General features: G+C 38.5%; 1 protein-coding gene across 4 annotated transcripts in view; it reads right to left on the bottom strand.

Annotated features, from left to right (window-relative positions):
* Positions 1-1,070: 1,070 nt before the first annotated feature.
* Positions 1,071-17,748, bottom strand: part of RFTN2 (raftlin family member 2) — a 37,510-nt gene continuing 20,832 nt past the window's right edge. Inside the window, exons 8-10 of one of the 4 annotated variants that reach the window (XM_072873865.1) lie at positions 11,373-11,451; positions 5,810-6,083; positions 1,071-5,598 (exon numbers count right to left, since the gene is read on the bottom strand). In XM_072873865.1, coding sequence (XP_072729966.1) covers positions 5,814-6,083; positions 11,373-11,451 — 349 coding nt within the window. In that variant the 3' untranslated portion in view covers positions 1,071-5,598; positions 5,810-5,813. Of the gene's footprint in view, positions 5,599-5,622; positions 6,084-11,372; positions 11,452-17,748 lie in introns of those variants that run through there. The other 3 variants (XM_072873866.1, XM_072873868.1, XM_072873864.1) reach the window with 3 other exon arrangements.

Below are 17,748 nucleotides of genomic sequence, written 5' to 3'. Positions count from 1 at the left end.
GAAATCAAGACTGTCTTTGAATTATATTGTAAAAAAAAAAAAAAAGGATAAAATTAAACTCTTTCTTTATCCATACCGCTGCAGTTTGGTAAGTGATTCTCATTTTTCATCTCGTCCAAGAATGCAGGCAATTGAGTGCTTCCAAGAGAAAGTTCAGTGCTCTCCCATCTCTGCTACAAGGTGTGCTGAAATGAAGTTGTATTTCTTCTTTCAAAAGTAGAAAAATACAATACTCATTGAGGTCTGACTTCACAATGCTAAATCTATACATCTCTCAAATCAGAACATGATGGTTCTACAATTAAAAAGTAAGGGAGATCTAGAGGAGGTCCTTTCAGATACCAAAATAAGCACACAATGACAGCATGTCACAGATGCCAGGGCATACTGTAAGCAAAGGATAACTTTCAAGTGACTTTTTCCTTAGTCACTGAGGTTTTTCCTGATGTTTGGCTTAGCCTATCTTGCAACAAGTCAACCACAGTGATTTTGCTACTTTCCATTTAAGATTTTAATTCTCTCAAATGTTGTCAAAGTTCATCTGCTTAAACAGATCAGAACGTGTCACCAGACCAGTTCCCCTAAACCACTTTGGCTCTTTCAAGTCCTGCGTACCTGAAGTCAGGAATGTTCACTTCTTTAATTCATACCAGTTGTCAAAATTCTGATACAGGCATTTGGCTTTGAAAAGTCTAAATCCTAACTAACAACCATTCTCTAAATTAAGCCACAGGGAATTGTCAAGACAGCAACCTGCGCTTTTTACCTTCAGAAGATTAATATACTAAGAACAAGGAGAACCTAATCAGCTTTTAATAGATGGCTGTAAGTCTAACAAGCTTTGCCTTGTGAGCTGTATGGATGTACAGACAAGACTGCAAAAAAGTAATTCTAGCCTGAGGAAAGGTACACATTGATCTAACCCATTTAATGTCAGTCTGAGGCAAACATAATAGAGAAACTGGTAGCTGATTTGGTAAGGGCTTTTAATGGTTAGAAGCTTCCTCTCAGAACTACAGAAAAGACCTTAGCTTTACAAAAATAAAATAGTATTTTACAGACCAGGCACACAGAAGTTAAGCAGCAGTTTATTGTGGTTGACCAGGTACGTAAATTAACTGTTCTGACAATTATGAGCACAAAATTATTTTTACAGTGGATAGTTTCTCCCTCCTTGTAAACACTAGAAAAGTATTTCCTCTCCAAACAATTTAAGAATCAGAAAGTATAAGCAGGCTTTTGCAGAGGTTCATGAACAGCATAGGTTGCCTTCTCTCTCTGTTCTTTTTAATAGCTACAGGGCATTTCTGTTGCCACATACAGGTAAGGGACTTACCTATTACAGTTCAGACACACAGGCTCCTAACTGAAGCCCTGTTATTGAATAAATAAGTGTACTTACTTTTTTTGTCAGAGAATGCATCCATGCTTTAAGTTTGATTTGTAATTCTTTCAATAAAAATATGAGTATGTAAAATACATTCTGGTAAAATGAAAACTGAACAGCGTGTGTGTGTGCATATATAAAAAATAGGAGCATACAAAAAAAATCTTGCTAGAGTTACTGACAGCTCTTCTGATTTACAAACTTAGTTTAATTAATGGACAGTGCTGGTCACAACACTAACAAAGGCATACCTTAATGCTCTAGTTTGGGTAAGACCAGGTGATGAACCAAGTAGCTTTAATTAGACTCCCCTATACCCAAAATGCACCCTCCCCTCTTCACTTTTCCAAGTAAGATACAGTTGGCTTTCAGAATTTTTTCCATCATCTGTTTTAGAAGCATTTTCAGTTATTTCTGTTTCAGCATCCACACCCTAGGGAGATGGGTGGTTTATTCTGTGTTCTTCAACTAGTGCACGAAGTCAGATGATTCTTGCACAGTCTTCACACAGGCTGAGCAAGCAACTTACTCTCCCTGATTTTTGAAAGAAAGCCTTGCCGCAGGAGAATGCTCTCAGCTACTTGCCCACCAGGGGTGAAGCACTGGTGCTTACAGTAACCTAAAGAACGTGATAAGCATGCAGTCAGTCAGACCAGCTTTCACAGTCTCCTAGAGTTTCTGGTTCCGTGACTTTCAGAGAGAATAGGGCAATTTTTTTTCCTTTCAGGAATTTTTTAGTCACCTTTTAAATCCATGTAGTTTTATACACAGCATGCTGCAGCAAGGAGTTCTACAGTTAGCTGAACAGATACCTTGCTACACAAACCTGCTACTCACCACTTCCATGATTCCCTTGAGTTCTTGTGTCAAAAAAAGAATGCTGAAGAATTTATGCCTTTGGTACCCTCTCCATGCCACTCACTTTACAGATCTCTATCTTGGCTCCTGGTAGGTTGACTTTTTTTTTTTCCCAGGTGAAGAATTGTATTTTGTTTATTTTTTTTTCCAATACAGAGCCTAAATGTAGCCCTGTGAGCTGAAAGACAATAGAGAGCTAGGAAAACAATCTAGATTAATGTTTCTACAGCAGGGGCAACTTCATATACTGTGAGACAAATGGCATTAAAATAAAGACAGCTGCCCTTAACTATACAGGAATTGCTGAGTGGGTTCAGAGGAAGCAATTTAGCATATTTACACTGAATTAAAAAGGCTAGAAAGACATTAACAGAGGTTTGCAGCACAGTCAAAACCTGTGAGATTCAAGAGCAAGGACTAAAGCACAGGTAAAACTGTGAGCTACTGAAAAGAAATATGGCTTCATTTCATTTTAAAAAGAAAAGCCTTTCTTGCTAAAAGTGGGGATGTTCTAGAGTGTACCTGTGGACATCCACAGGATACGCAATTTCTACTCTTGTTCCAAAACAGAATCTGCCTTGTGTACATCCCATTAACTGTAAGGGGAAAAGTTCTTTTTAAAAGATACTAATTCATTTGAATTTTCTGCATTCTCAACAGCTGATATGAAAAGATCTCAGTTAAAAGTTAAATGATTCTTTTTATCCAATAAACATACTCTAGAAAGATTAACTGCATTCAATCTAGTACTTTATACATTGTAACTTGTTATATGGTTGTAGTTCAGTGTTGTTTTAGGATTCACTATTGTTAACCATCTTAAGCAGAGATACTGCTTTATAAAAGGTCAGTAATTTCTTTGATAGACTTTAAAAAAGCTTTAACTTGGAATATTCAGAATTCCTAAGTTTTTTGACCAATTTTTGCTGCTTTTAAGGTTTGACTTAGATAAAGAACCACCAGCAGTTAAAATTACACACACACACACAAGAGTTTTGGACAACTCGTGAAAAATACTTTTAGAAGTAGAGCAACATATTCTGAGTTGCACAAGACCAGCTGTTACCCCATTTTTAATATGCTAGAGTTACCTGGCTTTCTGCCAGAGGCAGATGTAATATGTATTTTCATAATTTTCTCCACCTCCATGTACCACGGAGGAGATGCCTGCTACTGTGTGACCACGGCCACTGCTCACAGAGTAGCAGGCTGCATGAGAAAGCAGCATTTGGGTCAGGCTCTGGGGGGAACACCCAGCCCAGCACTCTTCCCATTAGCGGAGCGATCCTCCTCCACGTGATGCCCCCAGACAGGGAATGAACGTGAGGTGTGTGCCCCACATCTGTGACCTTGAGATGCTGGGGGGAAAGCAGGGAGAGAAGCCTTGGCAAGAATGGATTTCTTACCATGCCTACTGTCTCAGGCACTCCTGTGCTCCCATCGCTCCCCGCGGTGTGCACAGTCCTCCTGCTGCCCTGCTGGCATGTATTTGGCTCTTAAAACAGTTACAATTCAGAACTATTTTGCCAGGCTGCCAGCATTTTTCTTAAGAAATTCAAGTGAGAAAACAGAAGCTGCCCTTTTCAACAATGTGCAATAGGAAAAAGAAGTTGAAGGAATGTCTCCAGCTGCAGGGCTGTGGATTTTTTTTTTAAACCCCCTCCCAAACCTGCTACAAACAGTTGTTAGAGTTGCTCTTCCAAAGTCAAAAATAAACAAGCCTGCCTACAACAATTTCATAATGAAATTGGGAAGCAGCTCCAAAGCAATAATCAGTTCAAGCTCCTGTGATGACAATCATGCAAGCAGAAAGGGTTTCCCCTTTCTTATATTTCCCTATTTATTATATTTCAAATAAACAGAAATAGCACTAGTGCTTTGTACTACTTTTTGCTTATCATAGCAAGCGTAACTTTTTTCTTTCATGAGTTATTTTTTGCTTATTGAAATAAGCAGCTTCTGCCAGTGTTCTTTCTGCACAGCTCCCCGCCAGAGAGATCGCAGTCTGACTTCCACCATCCTGGTCATCTCCTAGGGTGCTCATCTGGAGTCAATTATTGGTGTTCCTGTCACTGCACTAATTTGCCCACTGCATTTAGTGGCAGGATCTACCACTGTGGACAGGGAGACTCCCACGGCAGCTGGTGGGATACTACCCCAGGGGAGTGGGGTGGTTAAATGTATTCACAACGTTCTTCCCAGTGTTTGCAGTACAACACACACAAACAGGTATCAAAATCCCTGGGTGATGTGTGCTGTACTGCAAACATTGTGAGAAGTGTTGTGAATACATTTGCTCAGTTCTGATTTCTCATTTTGACCAAATTATTTTCCATTAGCTTAAGTGTGATGAGCATTTATAGTTTTTGCTTCTAAAACTGTAACTAAAAATTGCATTTTTCAGATAATCACATTTATCTTTTGGAGATGCATTTTTATTCAGCTCCTCCTCTGGAAAATGTAATTTCAAGACAGCAGCATAAAAATAATTCCTGTTCGTGCCTTTCCCCACAGAGCCCTGCCAGTGTTAACCTCCCTTAACACAAGCAGCTCCTCCCCACGGTGAGGATGGAAGCACAGCAGCTTTCATCCTTTCCTCTGAACATTCCTTCTGGCATTTCATGCAGTTGAATACACTTTACCCAGCGTGAGATACATTTAGCTGAGAATTTTTTTATATATACATCAGCATATTCGTATACAGTCTATCATTTAATATCACCTATTAAGTTTAGCCTACTTCTTCCTCCTATATATTATCAGCATCATTGTGCACCTCGCTGTCAATGCTTCTTAGTGAGTTTCTCAAACTACTTTTTCATAGACTGCAAGTTATCTTTCAGAGGGCGAGTGGTTTTTAACTTCCACTCATGAGTAAATTATGAATACATCATTATACAAGCTCTATGCTCGGATCGCTTTTGGCTTAGATGTACAAGGAACCCTGGTAAAACCTGCATAGGTGAAATGATATCACAGGAGCAAGTGTCTGCCTACAGCCTCCAGAGGTTTTCTGTACATACCAAGCCTGAACGTAGCTTAAATTATTAACACTCTAGGATAAGACTTACATTTCTCTAGGCTTTTCAATTTATGCAAGGCAAGTAAAGTGAAAATTACATTAAAACTTAACAACAGCCAGATAATTAATTTTTCTTTTTTTTTCCCACCAATATTTACAACACCCTTTAAAAACAAAACAAACCCCATACTCCTCCAGCTTGTGGAAAATACTAAACATCCTCATTCCTCTCCCTCTTACACAACTCAAACTGTCACTGTTTTGCAGCATTTACTTCCTTGCTTGTCAAAAGCATTAAGAAGTTAGCAGAGCACCCAGTCATGTAGTTATTCTATTAAAGAGAGACAGAAAACCAAATTATTTTGCAGTAGTATTATTACTACAGTAGGATTAACACAACAAAGAAACAGACAAAAATACAAAATGAGTCTGGGGAAAGTCATAGGATTATACCAATGCATTTAAAGTAGTATGATTTAAAAAAAAAAAACAACAAACATTTGTGTGAATTATGTACATGTCCATCTGATGCAGTTACTTACTTTATCACATACACGTGACCTGAGTGACTCCATCTTCCTGGTCAAATTGTCCATCATCCAGTTCCCTTAATACTCCATCACTGCTACTGAATCCTGGAAAGCCTCCATACTGGGAGGATCCCTCCTTGATCCAACATTGTTTAGAAGGGGATAGGTGAAACTCATCAGGTGGTTGTCCAGCTTCTACAGGGCGAGAAGTAGCTGTGTCTAATCCAACACTTCTGCTGGAGACTTTGCCTTTTTCTTCCCCAATAACTTGTCTTAAGGATTTCTTCTGAAATACAAGAGGATGTTTAAATGTTAGCTTATTTAGGGGGAAAAAAAAAAGCCAAACACTTTGCAATGAGTCATGCATGGATTTTATGTGAACTGCATTTTAACATAAGGCAGCATTTAACACTGGTTTAAACTATGAACTCCTCTGGAGAAAAAAAACCTCCAACAGATACATTTTTGTTCTCTATAAATAAATTTCAAAAGAGACAAGATACAAGACATAGTCAAGATTCAAGAAAGCACAAATGAATGCTAAGAAAAAGTACTCCAACAATGCTTGATTCTTAAGTAGTACTTGACAGATCCAGCATGATTTACAAGTCTTAACCCATGCCAAAATCAGCTGTTTGAGGAAAGCACGATTTCCGTGCCTAACATACACGTCTAACGTACCCTGACTCTGACGCTTTCTGCCATAAGGCACACGCTGCCCTTTCTTGTGCTCTGCAGGGATGAATGCTCAAGGGTGGCACAGCTCCAGCCATCAGCTTCCTCTCAGCTGCAGAGGTCCCTCCTGCCCAGAGGGGTGGGAGGGCCGGGCAGTGGCAGGCGTGCAGCTGACACAGCTCCACCATCTCCAGCTACCACTGCAGGCATACGGTCACTCTCCTTCACTCATGTATCTACATGCCACCTTGTACAATGCCTGGCTAGTGCCCTCATCTGCAAGCTGCTCTGAAAGTCAGTGGATGTTGGTCACTTCCCCACACACAGTTCTGTCTAGAAGCTTAAACAAGAGTGCAGTATTTAATAAAGACGTGAATTAAACTCCATTGACATTAAACTCTTTAAGAGTGTGATCTGACCACTTCACAGGACTGAAGATTTCCCACTGATCCACCTCATGGCAAGACTGCTATGCTTTCCCATCTTTCCAATTCTGCCCATAAAGACCTTCAGAGGCCTCCTCAGATAATGGCAAGTTTCTTGAGAATTGCATTCAATCCACATGGTGAATCTACGCAGATGGAAGTCAGCGGCTGTCCTGTACGGCAATTTGAGAGGGGCTCTAAAGAGACCTTGCACAGGAAGAACTCAGTATAAATACAGTCTGACAGTACTGGGATCTCCTGGCATGCTTCTTGTTGAAGGGATGACTGCCAATGTCAAAAAGAGAAGCAAGCAGATTGTGATTTATGCAAACAATAGACCTATCAAACTATGCTAAGGGTCCTCTCAGGCATTACAAATAATTAAAAGGTTTATTTTATTTTAGCATCAGGAGCTACCTGAGGTACTTGGATCTGTGATGATGCAGCACCTCCAGAGGCAGTGTCAGTGCCCTGAGTCACAACACAGGAGCATGGTCAGGAAGGCAGAAGTGCCCTGGCTCTCTGCCTGGAGCCTTGCTGTCAGCACATGCACTGCTAAGCCAGGAGATGCTTTGCCAGGGGACATGGCCCTGTCCACAGAAGGAGGACATCTAGCCAAGAAGGGATCCAGCCTCAGCACAGAGCCGCGTTTCGCTGGGTAAAGGACATGTGCACTCTTGCAGGGAGATTTGCACAAATGCTAACCTAAAAACAAGAACGCCCCACAACTGTTTTTGCTATGCTCTGGCAAGTTCTGTGCCCTCCTTCTATACATTGCTAAGTTTTTCTCCAACCCTTTTGAAACAGTAAAAACAATGGCCCCTGTGGCTAAAGGAAATGTATTTAGGGAAGCTGTTACAGGAGACATTGGGAAATTAGACTAAGGGGAAATAGTGTTGCCTCAGGAGAAACAGAAGGAAATAAGCTTTGCCTGGATGCCATGGTAAGAGGATGAAGTCTGCCTAAGGGAAATAAAAGGGGAATAAAGAAAAGAAAAAAAACCAGAAAACCCTCAAGCGCTGTGTGGTTCAATCTTGGATCTCCTCTGAACTATTTTCTTAGAAAATCAAATGGTATGTGATAAAGAACCCACTGAGACAGTATAGCCCTTCTAATCCAAGAAGCCTTTGAACCGTTACATAAATCATAAGCCAGGTCATAATGCACTCATCCATGAATATACAAGAAGGCAGAGAGATGACCTGTGATGACCCTCCTCAGAAAAGACACCCTGTGGGAATAAGAGACCAGGTAATAGGGCTTTTCCCCTCAATTCTTACTTGAGCAAAGCTTCCTTTAGAAATGGCAATGCTAACTTCGACCCAACAATTAAAAAAAAAAATAATAAAAACAATTCCTGAGTACACAAAGCAACCCGTACTCTGTGCTGCCATTCTCCAGAACGCAAGTCACGAGGTCCAACAGCTGGAGCTGCCTGTGGGGCAAAGCTCCTGCCATGGCCAGACCCTGCCACGTTGTGGAGAGCTGGAAAGTAATGTGATCAGGGCGCTGGGGGCTTGATAGTTAAGTGTTTGAGAAGGCCTGTATGAGGCCACTTTCATATTAAGTTTCAGTTAATGAAAGAGCCTTGTTGGTTTCCTATTTTGACTCCCTCATAGGTAGCATTCTTCTGGAGGTACCTGAGTTGCAAACATGCTAAGGATATGCTTAAATAAACATAAATTGTGATGCAATTTTTTTTTTTTTTTAACTTAAAATGTTTTAGATATCTTAAGTATTTCTGTGTTTCAAAAACATCTTAAGTTGTGGACATGAAAATTTTTTGAACAACAGCTTTAATGTAATTTGAACAGCAATGAAAAGATATGCAGTACAAATGAAAATGAAGATGTTATGCCCAACAATACAGAATCACAGGCATTAAATGTTTTTACTAAAATGTTTGCAAGGGTTTGATAAAATTGTACAGCTCTATTGTCAACATCCAGGGGACATTTTAAATAAACATATTTGTTAAAGTTTCTAGAGCAAAAGTTAATGCTTTCAAATTTCAGTAGCTTGTCTTGCACCTGAAATCTAGCTACTCAATGCAAAGCTAGCATGACATTCTGTAGCAGTTAGGTATTACTAACAAATCTATGAATTTAAATTGTAATTAAGGTAATATGCTGTTTGCCAATTCAGACATTTTGGTAAAAAAGCAATGAAGTAAAAAGATTAAAGTTTAGGGAAAAAAACAACCTAATTGGAAAAACAGAAGGGAAATGTTACTTCTGCTAAACGTTTCAGCTTCAGCCTGAACTACCTATTTATCCCATGCTAAAATGACCTCAGCATACTGACATTTCCTGGTGGAGAAGTAAAACATTCACTGGTACTGAAGGAGCACATTTAGATACTACGTTTGTTCAGATTTTAAACATGGTAATCCTGGTGTAAACAGCTACAAATCAGCTATTTCTTGTTTACTTCCAGTATGTTAATGCTTAAGTCAAAGGTTTCCTATTACAACAAAGTAAAACAACGACTGCAAAACACGCATTTTATTTGTATAAACCAAAGAATGTAAAGGTCATTCAGCTGCTGATCACCTCACAACTGGGTGACAGAATTTAAACTGTGAGCATAATGCTTCCTATTGTTAATTTAAACCACATCTCAAAATTCATTAGTTCCTCAGACTGAATGTTTTTACAGAACTGGTTTGTATTACATCTCTTGGCAGAATCCAGTCTTAACTGTTCTAACTTGTGTCATGTAGTTATGCTGCCTTTTAGGAGATGCTTATAGTTAGAAATAACATGCCTCACCAAGGAAAGAGTATTTGTATCAGGAGTCCCTGCCCTTATTACACAGAGTATTAAAAGCAGGGAAGCACCAGGAAAAGTATGACTTTATTTGATAATGACTGACATAATAAGGTTTTATATATTTACAATACTGATATCAAAATTATGTTCCAAAACGTACTTTCAGAAATATATTAGGATATGCATTAGGAAAAAATGTAAAGACTACAAAGTCAGCCATGGGGTCAGAAGCTTTGGAAGCTAAAAGCTGAAGATGCTTGGTACACAGCAGGAAATCAAAGGAAAAATTGTATGAGGAACTGGAAGAATTTAGAAGAGGGCATGAATGGAAGAGGAGATTAGGACACTGGCAAGGGAGACTACAGAGAACACTGAAGAGAAAAAAAGAAGGAGCTCAAATTTTGTAAATGAAGAAATAAATTATATAGTGTGCAAGAACTAGCTGGGAATTGAGATGGCAGTAAAGATGAAAAATAAAACACGATTTTAATTGTGCATGTTGAATGCAGTTCTTCCAGGCATGGAAGTAGCAATTACCAGGGGACACAGTGAGAAGGAAGTTAGGCTGGAGATAAGCAGAAGCCTGGAGAAGAACAAAAAAAAGGAAGAGTATATTTTAGAAACACTAGGCAGAGGAAAATACAGATGATGGTGACAGTCTCGATATAACGTAAAAAGGACTGAGAAAGATCAAATATGAATGCAAGAAATTTAGAGACTCATGGAACTATTTATACAGATGGAGAAAGAAGAGACTAGGTGTCATCGCCTTATAGTAGTATATAATACCACGAATGACAGAGTTTGTAAAGTTACTACTTTGGTGCTGGACACGAGTGAAAACATCCATAGTTTTCATAGCTGTTTAAGACTATCAGAGGAAAGCGGTGTTGATTAGAAAAAGGTTGAATGGCCATTGAAACACAAAAATAACAAAAATTAAAAATCCATCACAGGATGTTGAAAGACTTGGTAAAGAAGAGCCCACCGGTTCATCCTTCTCTGTCCGCAGCAGGATTTACTATAGCACTATACAGGTGCAGTAACTGCTGTGACCTTGACTCTGGGCAGAATGTGGTGACTGCCAGTTACTTAATCCTCAAAGCTCTTTTATACAACCACTATTATGGGAGCCTCACTCAACAAGGCCAAGGAGCTGTTGAGGTCCAGCTGCAGAAATTTTAAATCCTCTATTTCTGTCACACATTTTCATGAAGCAACAGCTAACAGCCCCCCACCCTGTTAACCTCCAGATTACAGTATCCCTTGCACAGCTTGACACTTGTATTCTTCTACAAGTGTGAAAGCAGACATTTTGGAGGTCAAAATAAAATGTTTTATTTTTCATATGCAACAGATCCAGGATTTGAATCAGAACATTTAAGACTTCCTGAAGACTTCTAAAGAAATACTTACAGCATAGCCAACCTCATCCACCTGAGACACAGTAATTTCTTCGTGCAAAACAGGTTTTTAGCATGCTTATATTTTTCTCTATGGCTTAATTTTAGAGGTGTACATCTGAGAAAAAAGTAACATAGGAGTTCAGCTGCAAAAGCCCTCCACAAACTTGAACTTGTTTCAAGTGAAACCCTCTTCTGCCACATTTTCCCCAATGACTTTGAAGTCTAGTTTGTTTCTGTACCTAACCATTATGTGAAGTACTAATTTGTTTATATTAATACCATAAACATGTTAACTCACCTCTGGTGTCTGGACAGCAGAATTCCACATAACAGGTCTCTGAAGAAAAACAACTTGCTTTGTGGCCAGATTTCCTTCACTAAAATTTAAAGAAAATTGTTTCAGTATTTTAAAGGCAATAATAGTCACTGTAACACATTCATACCTTCAGAGTCAACTGTAAATTGTGTGTACGTAAGTCCATGAGTGAGAAGAGGATAGACTACCAAGCATTAACTGGTTTATTAATTCCTAAACAGTTCTGTAATCACATTTAAAAAAAAAGTAGAAGCACAGAGCTGGGTTAAGGTGTTGCACATGAAACAAAATAGAACAAAAATTTGCATTACTATGATTAGATAGATTCTTCCAGGCATGGAAGTAGTAATTATCAGGGGACACATTGAGAAGGAAGTTAGGCTGGAAATAAGCAGAAGCCTGGAGAAGAACAAAAACATGTCTTCTCTTGAAAGTTTAAGTACCAGAGCTCCTACTTTTAGTCAAAGTCTGTACCTTTATGTTTGAAATGAACCTCAAAGTCTTTCTTTCATCTAATCTTCACTGCCAAATATACAGCAACATATTACTACCTACTAACACCACAACAAATAGGCCCAATCTCAATAGGTCCACAGCTTCAACAAATATGTCGATACTTTGTGGTATGAAACTTGGGAAGTAACATTCTTTACTGCTAACTAAAAGGTGTTTTCTTGTTGTAACATGACATCTAACTGGCACAGCGGGATAAGTGCTGTCTCACCACCTATGGATAAAAGGACTCAGCTCAGTTTTTATAAGCTCTACATCCACAATGAGATAAATGACACCGGCTGTTTTGTACATGGGAGGTACATGCATAGGAAGGACAAGAGAATAAAGTAGTAAGATAAATAAAGGAGAAAAAAAAAGGGAGGAACTTCAGGTTTTAGTCCTGGAACTTTTACAAATGTTGATGCTGTTGTGGTAGATATAATTTAAAGTACTATTAATTTTTTTTTTCAAAAGGAAATACTTTGTGAAAGTGAAAAGGCGAAGTTCTTCTTCAAAACCAAATCAGATGTTACTGATACAATGTTTCAAAAGTGTTAAACTCTTGTAGTACTGGTGATATAGCCTCTTGAAGTTTTTATGTATTCATTTTCATCACTGTTGCATCAGAAATACAGGTCAGCACATTGATTGCATATGTACTACAAAGCCTGACTCTGTGGCACTGAAAGAGTGCAAGAATTGCAAGACCAGAGCTCTAGGATGGGAGGGTTTAAAAAATTCCTGTGCTCTTCTAAATATCAGATACTAAATATTAATAAACTCTTTGTTTCCCCCCAACTCTTACTTCTGGGCAGTATTCAATGAGATCCGTATGCATATAAAGGAAAGACACTGAAATACTTTGGCAGAAAAGTGACTACAGATTTACAAGTGCACTAAAGAAAAGTAGCAAAATAGAAACACAAGAGACGTAGCAAGTTCACTTGAAGTATCCATGATTCCATCTATTCTATCAATCATAAAACAATATTATGATGCACAACATTAAGGAAAGAACTACTAAAATAATGTAAGTTTGTATTTCAGTATGGGTACGTCACAATCTTAACCACACACAAAGTTGAGATAATGGATTCAACTTTTATGTCAGGGCTACGACAGATAGAATTATTTTATATTTAACATTAGGGACTTGCTCCAAGAAAAATCAGGGATTAAAACCATTCCTATGAGATCAGGAAGAGCTTGTTAACAGCCTGCCCCAGTAGAGTTCCTGGAAGTAAGCTCTGAGAAAATACACAAAACAGCACTATTCCCAGCCACTCAGCTACATCTGATCAACAGTCAGTGATGATGGTTTTGGGATGGTGTTTGGCCCCTCACAATCTTCCTTTCAGTCCAGCTGAACTCAGGTCATGGCATATCTTTGCATGTCTTCCTTGGACAAGAATAGAGAACTATCTTAAACTCCAGCTTGTGGGGAGAACAAGGAGGCAGGAGAACAAACTGATTAGTTTCCTTAAGTTAACACAGTTTCCTGCTCTAAGAGTCCTTACCTCACTATTTGCATTCATTACATGAAAACATGTTACAATTTTATGTTATGACAAGGAAATCAGCAATCCTGCAACCTTATTCCACTTGGCTAGGTATCTCTCCCTGCCTCAGTTATGTCTGTTTTGATAACATCAATTAGGATATCTCTCAAGCAAGAAGGCTGAGCACAGTCCCTGGCATGGGGAAGAGTCTATGGCTTATTTTGTAACAGTGTCTGCATTCCTCCAGAGAAAAGAAAAAACCCAAACATTAAGCTACAACTTGTACAAGTTCTACTAGAACAGAGAAAGGACACGATGGTGAGTAGACAATAAGTAAATTAACAATTTTCTAAGTCTGACCTTATTAAAATGCCACACACGACAAAGTGGCTATGAGCTTAATTCACAAAGAACTCAATGACAGTGGGATTTCCACAGAATTTAAATGAGAAAAAGTGCTTAGAGCAAGCCACTCCAGAGCTTCCCTCACATTTCCACATTCCATCTTTGCCTCATAAGTCAGGGCATTTTGAAAACTTAGATTAAGTAGTTTGTCATGATAAATTAATAACCACAAAGTCAGTGTTTTTGCACTGTATTTGCCTGCTTGCTTTCTGGCACTTGTACACAGTCTGCCTTGCCCATTTTCAGGGACTGCAGTAATCAGTGAGGGGAAATAAAGGTCACTGCAGAGTAAGGCTGCTGAAGCCTTTTTCCTGTCTCTTCTTTTAAGAGGGATGAAGAGCAACAGAGACTCTTTTGTTAAAACACCAGCAATTTGCTTGTCTGCTTATGCTGTATGGGCAATAAATTTGTCCTCTTATTGTATGTATATATTTAATAAGTCCCACAAAACAATCATCAAGCTAGAAGCTAAATAGTACTGCCAATGGCTCTGATTTTTACAGGACTATTTTTTATGCATGAACATCTTGTATACAAAGCACTTAAGGTTAGACGAAGTTTCCTGAAAAATGAACAAAAGGAGCAAGATAATAAATTCTTTTAAACCCCCCCCCCCTTTTTTTTGCATTTCCCAAAATAAAGTTTTGCCCTCCTTTGGAATTGCACAGGATCTAGACTTTCAGTTATGACACACACACCAGCTTGGGATAAGTCGCCTGGCTTAAAGGATCCGTTTAATGAAAAAATTAAAAAACCCCCTTAGACATAATTTTAATTTTAGACCACAAACATGTATGAAATTCTATAAACTCATGATAATATCATATTAGTAACTGCAGTAGCACTAAGTTACCAGCAAAGATTTTCTAACTTCCCCCCCCAATCACTAGATTTAACTCCTAAAAGTACTACTAATTTTATCCTTGCTATATACTTTCTGAACTTGGCATAATTACTGTCAAATTCTTGTCCTGCAAACATTCACCCAGTAAGTAAGAGTTGTATATAATGCAGGAGGCTCTTTGGGTCACTAATATTATTTGTAGGTCTTTCTTATATTCTCTTTTGGTCTGCTTTTTTGGTCAAAAAAAAAATCTTTAATGACTGCTGACAAAATTTAAATACCAAAGATATGGATGGATACAACAAACATTGCATCATATGCACTTTTTTTTCATGCTCTGTTTTCTCATATCTCTGAAAAAAGAGAATCAGTGACAGAAGAGGGGAACTTCTGTGGGTTTTATAGTGTGCTGACCAAAAAAAACCCCCAAAACCCCACAGTGCTTGTTTTTCAAACAACATTGCGCAACAAAGCAACTCTGTATGTTTCAAGAATATGACATCTACCATTGCTTTATCTGTAACAGCAAAGATAACATTTCTCAAGGAAATGTTTCCTGTATCCAACATAATTTAGCCCTTGTGGTAGGAGTTAAAGGACTAAATAGGCCTACAGACTGCTGCCCCTGCCTGAAACAGGACAGTGGTCCATGACATTCAGCTACCATGTGGCATGACACTCCATGCAACAGGACATTTTATTTTATGGAGAGGAACATCTGTAAAAAAGAAAAACTTCAAACAACAACAAAACCACTCAGGAACAGACATTACAGCTGGTGGTTTTTAAACTGTTTCAAATCCTAACCATGTAAAAACCAAAAAAGGAACACATCAGTGCGTGACAATCCTGTCATACCCCAGAACCTGTCGGCCTGTTGGTCACACGCGTCGTCTGCAGACAAGCAGTGGGCATAATGGCTAGGAACAGATCACAGAAGATCTGAGATGAGGGAAAGTTTTGCAATAAATTAGAAGAGGAAAACGGAGACTAGAGCAAAATATAAAGGTGAATAGAAACGGGGAGCAGACTGCCCTGCTAACATATTTTATTCTTAAATAGAATTTTCTTCATACACTTTGTCCAAATTCTTTTTTTAAATAAATATGAAAACAGTAGTTTGCCAGACAGTCCCAAAATGTTGCTCATTTTGTTTGTTCAGTGTTTCTGAAGCCTGTTAATATTCAGGCTGGGTTTTGAGGTCAGAGTTCCAAGTCTGGGAAAAGAACAGCTGTTAGGCAGCATAAAGTGTCCTTCTTTACCGAGACATATAACTTGCATTCCTAGGATAATCCACCACCACAGTAATGGTGTCTTTCATATCAGACACATAGTAACCATCCAGGAATTTCTTCTCCTCTTTCAATACCAACATCAATGCCTAAAAATAGTATTTATCAGTCACTACTTAGCCTATCAGGATAGAAACACATTCTTTTTTTGACTCTTAAGAATTCTTAATTCCTAATTAGGAATTCTTGTTCATGGGCTTTTTTTCTTTTCTTTCTTTATTTATTTTAAAACTGAAAATTGAATAGCTGTATACTAGATATGACAGGCACACAAAACATCATCCATCCTATTTCCTCCAAAAGTATCTCACAAGCCACACCAGGACAACAGGTATTAGACAATTCATGCAGACACCTACCCAACCCTTTAGGCCAGAAAACAAATGCTTTTTATTAGTCTGAATTATTCTACAGTTGATATAAAATGAATCCAACTTCAGATTTGGCCAGGTTACAACCCCCTCGTGCGTGATCACAGCTATTAACGGACCGGTTGTTTCACATCTGGGAAGCAATGCCACTTCAGACATCTACTGCAACTTAAATATCTTGCTGGTATATTACCTTCTTAGTAATTCAAGGAACAGGTTCAGTCTAATGAATCTCTTAGCACTTCCTACAGCACTTTTTCCTATTTTTTTTCTTATAGCACTTAACTTCTTTTAAATGGCCCTGCCCTTGCTCTGCAATTTACGATGCACAAAATAGCATCATTTTGCCTGCTGCAAGCACAGACTGATACTCACAGAGTGGCTGACCAGCAGCTGCACAGGACAATCTTGTCCCTGCTGTCCAAACCCTACAGGGATGGGTACAGTTACGCTGCTTGGATAGAAGAGGTTTGAGCTTAAAACCTCTCTTTCATTCCATGACCCACAGCGCACCATGACTACTAAGATGCTTCTCTCCTATTGTCCACTCACATCCTTCAAGAAGTAGATCCGGATCCTGAAGGCTTACTCTTAAGCTCTAAGATTTGGCCAAAAATTTCAGCTGCTTATGAAAACAAGGCTCAGCGGTTCACATACCCGTAACACGTCACCATGTTCAAAGCTAATACACTCAGACTACAAAATTTTGTTTGAAGAAATTGAAGGATAAGCATTTTGTTTCATGTTGTGAAAACTGCTTCTCTCTGGAGCAGGAGCTTTACAAGTTCAGAATTCCGTAAATTTCAGAAGAAAACACAAGATATAGAGACCCTTAAAAAAACAGCAGAACATGTTTTACCACAATTTATCCTGTCTTTGCTTTTAACCAGTTGGTTAAAATAAACGATTAAAAACCAAAACAACAAAACAAAAAAACGAACAAAAAACACAGCCAAAACAAAAAAATTTCCAAACTATTTCCTGACCAGAAAAACCTTCTCACATAGGTGAGTTGATTTAATTATGTCAAATCGCTTGAACAAAATTCCCCTTTCCTGGACCAGTTCTCTTAGAACCTTTCATTCACATCCTTTTTCATGCTGTCTTGATTTAATACAGTGAGGTCTGGATCCAAAGATTACTAAAGTCACCCACTCTTTCCATTGTCCTTAATAAGCCCTAAGCCATGCCTCAGTATATTTGTTTGTTTTCAAACCCTGGCAATCTTAATCTAATGAGAGGAGAATTAAACAAAACAAAACCAAAAGGGGAAAAAAAAAGAAAAAGAAAAAAAAAAAAGAGTTGTATGCTTAATCCAGTGTTTCATTTGCCATTTTTTAGCTTGATACTGTGAAGAAAAGCACAGGACTTTTTTTGGGTTAAGGGGAAAAAAAAAAAAAGAAAGAAAAAAACCCCTGGAACCTTATAGGGGAGATCCAGGTCTGCTATTTA

This window comes from Ciconia boyciana, chromosome 10 (genome assembly GCF_034638445.1).
Source record: "Ciconia boyciana chromosome 10, ASM3463844v1, whole genome shotgun sequence".
Taxonomy (NCBI): domain Eukaryota; kingdom Metazoa; phylum Chordata; class Aves; order Ciconiiformes; family Ciconiidae; genus Ciconia; species Ciconia boyciana.
The sequence above is the reverse complement of the archived record's forward strand: the minus strand, read 5'-3'. Positions and strand labels throughout refer to the sequence as shown.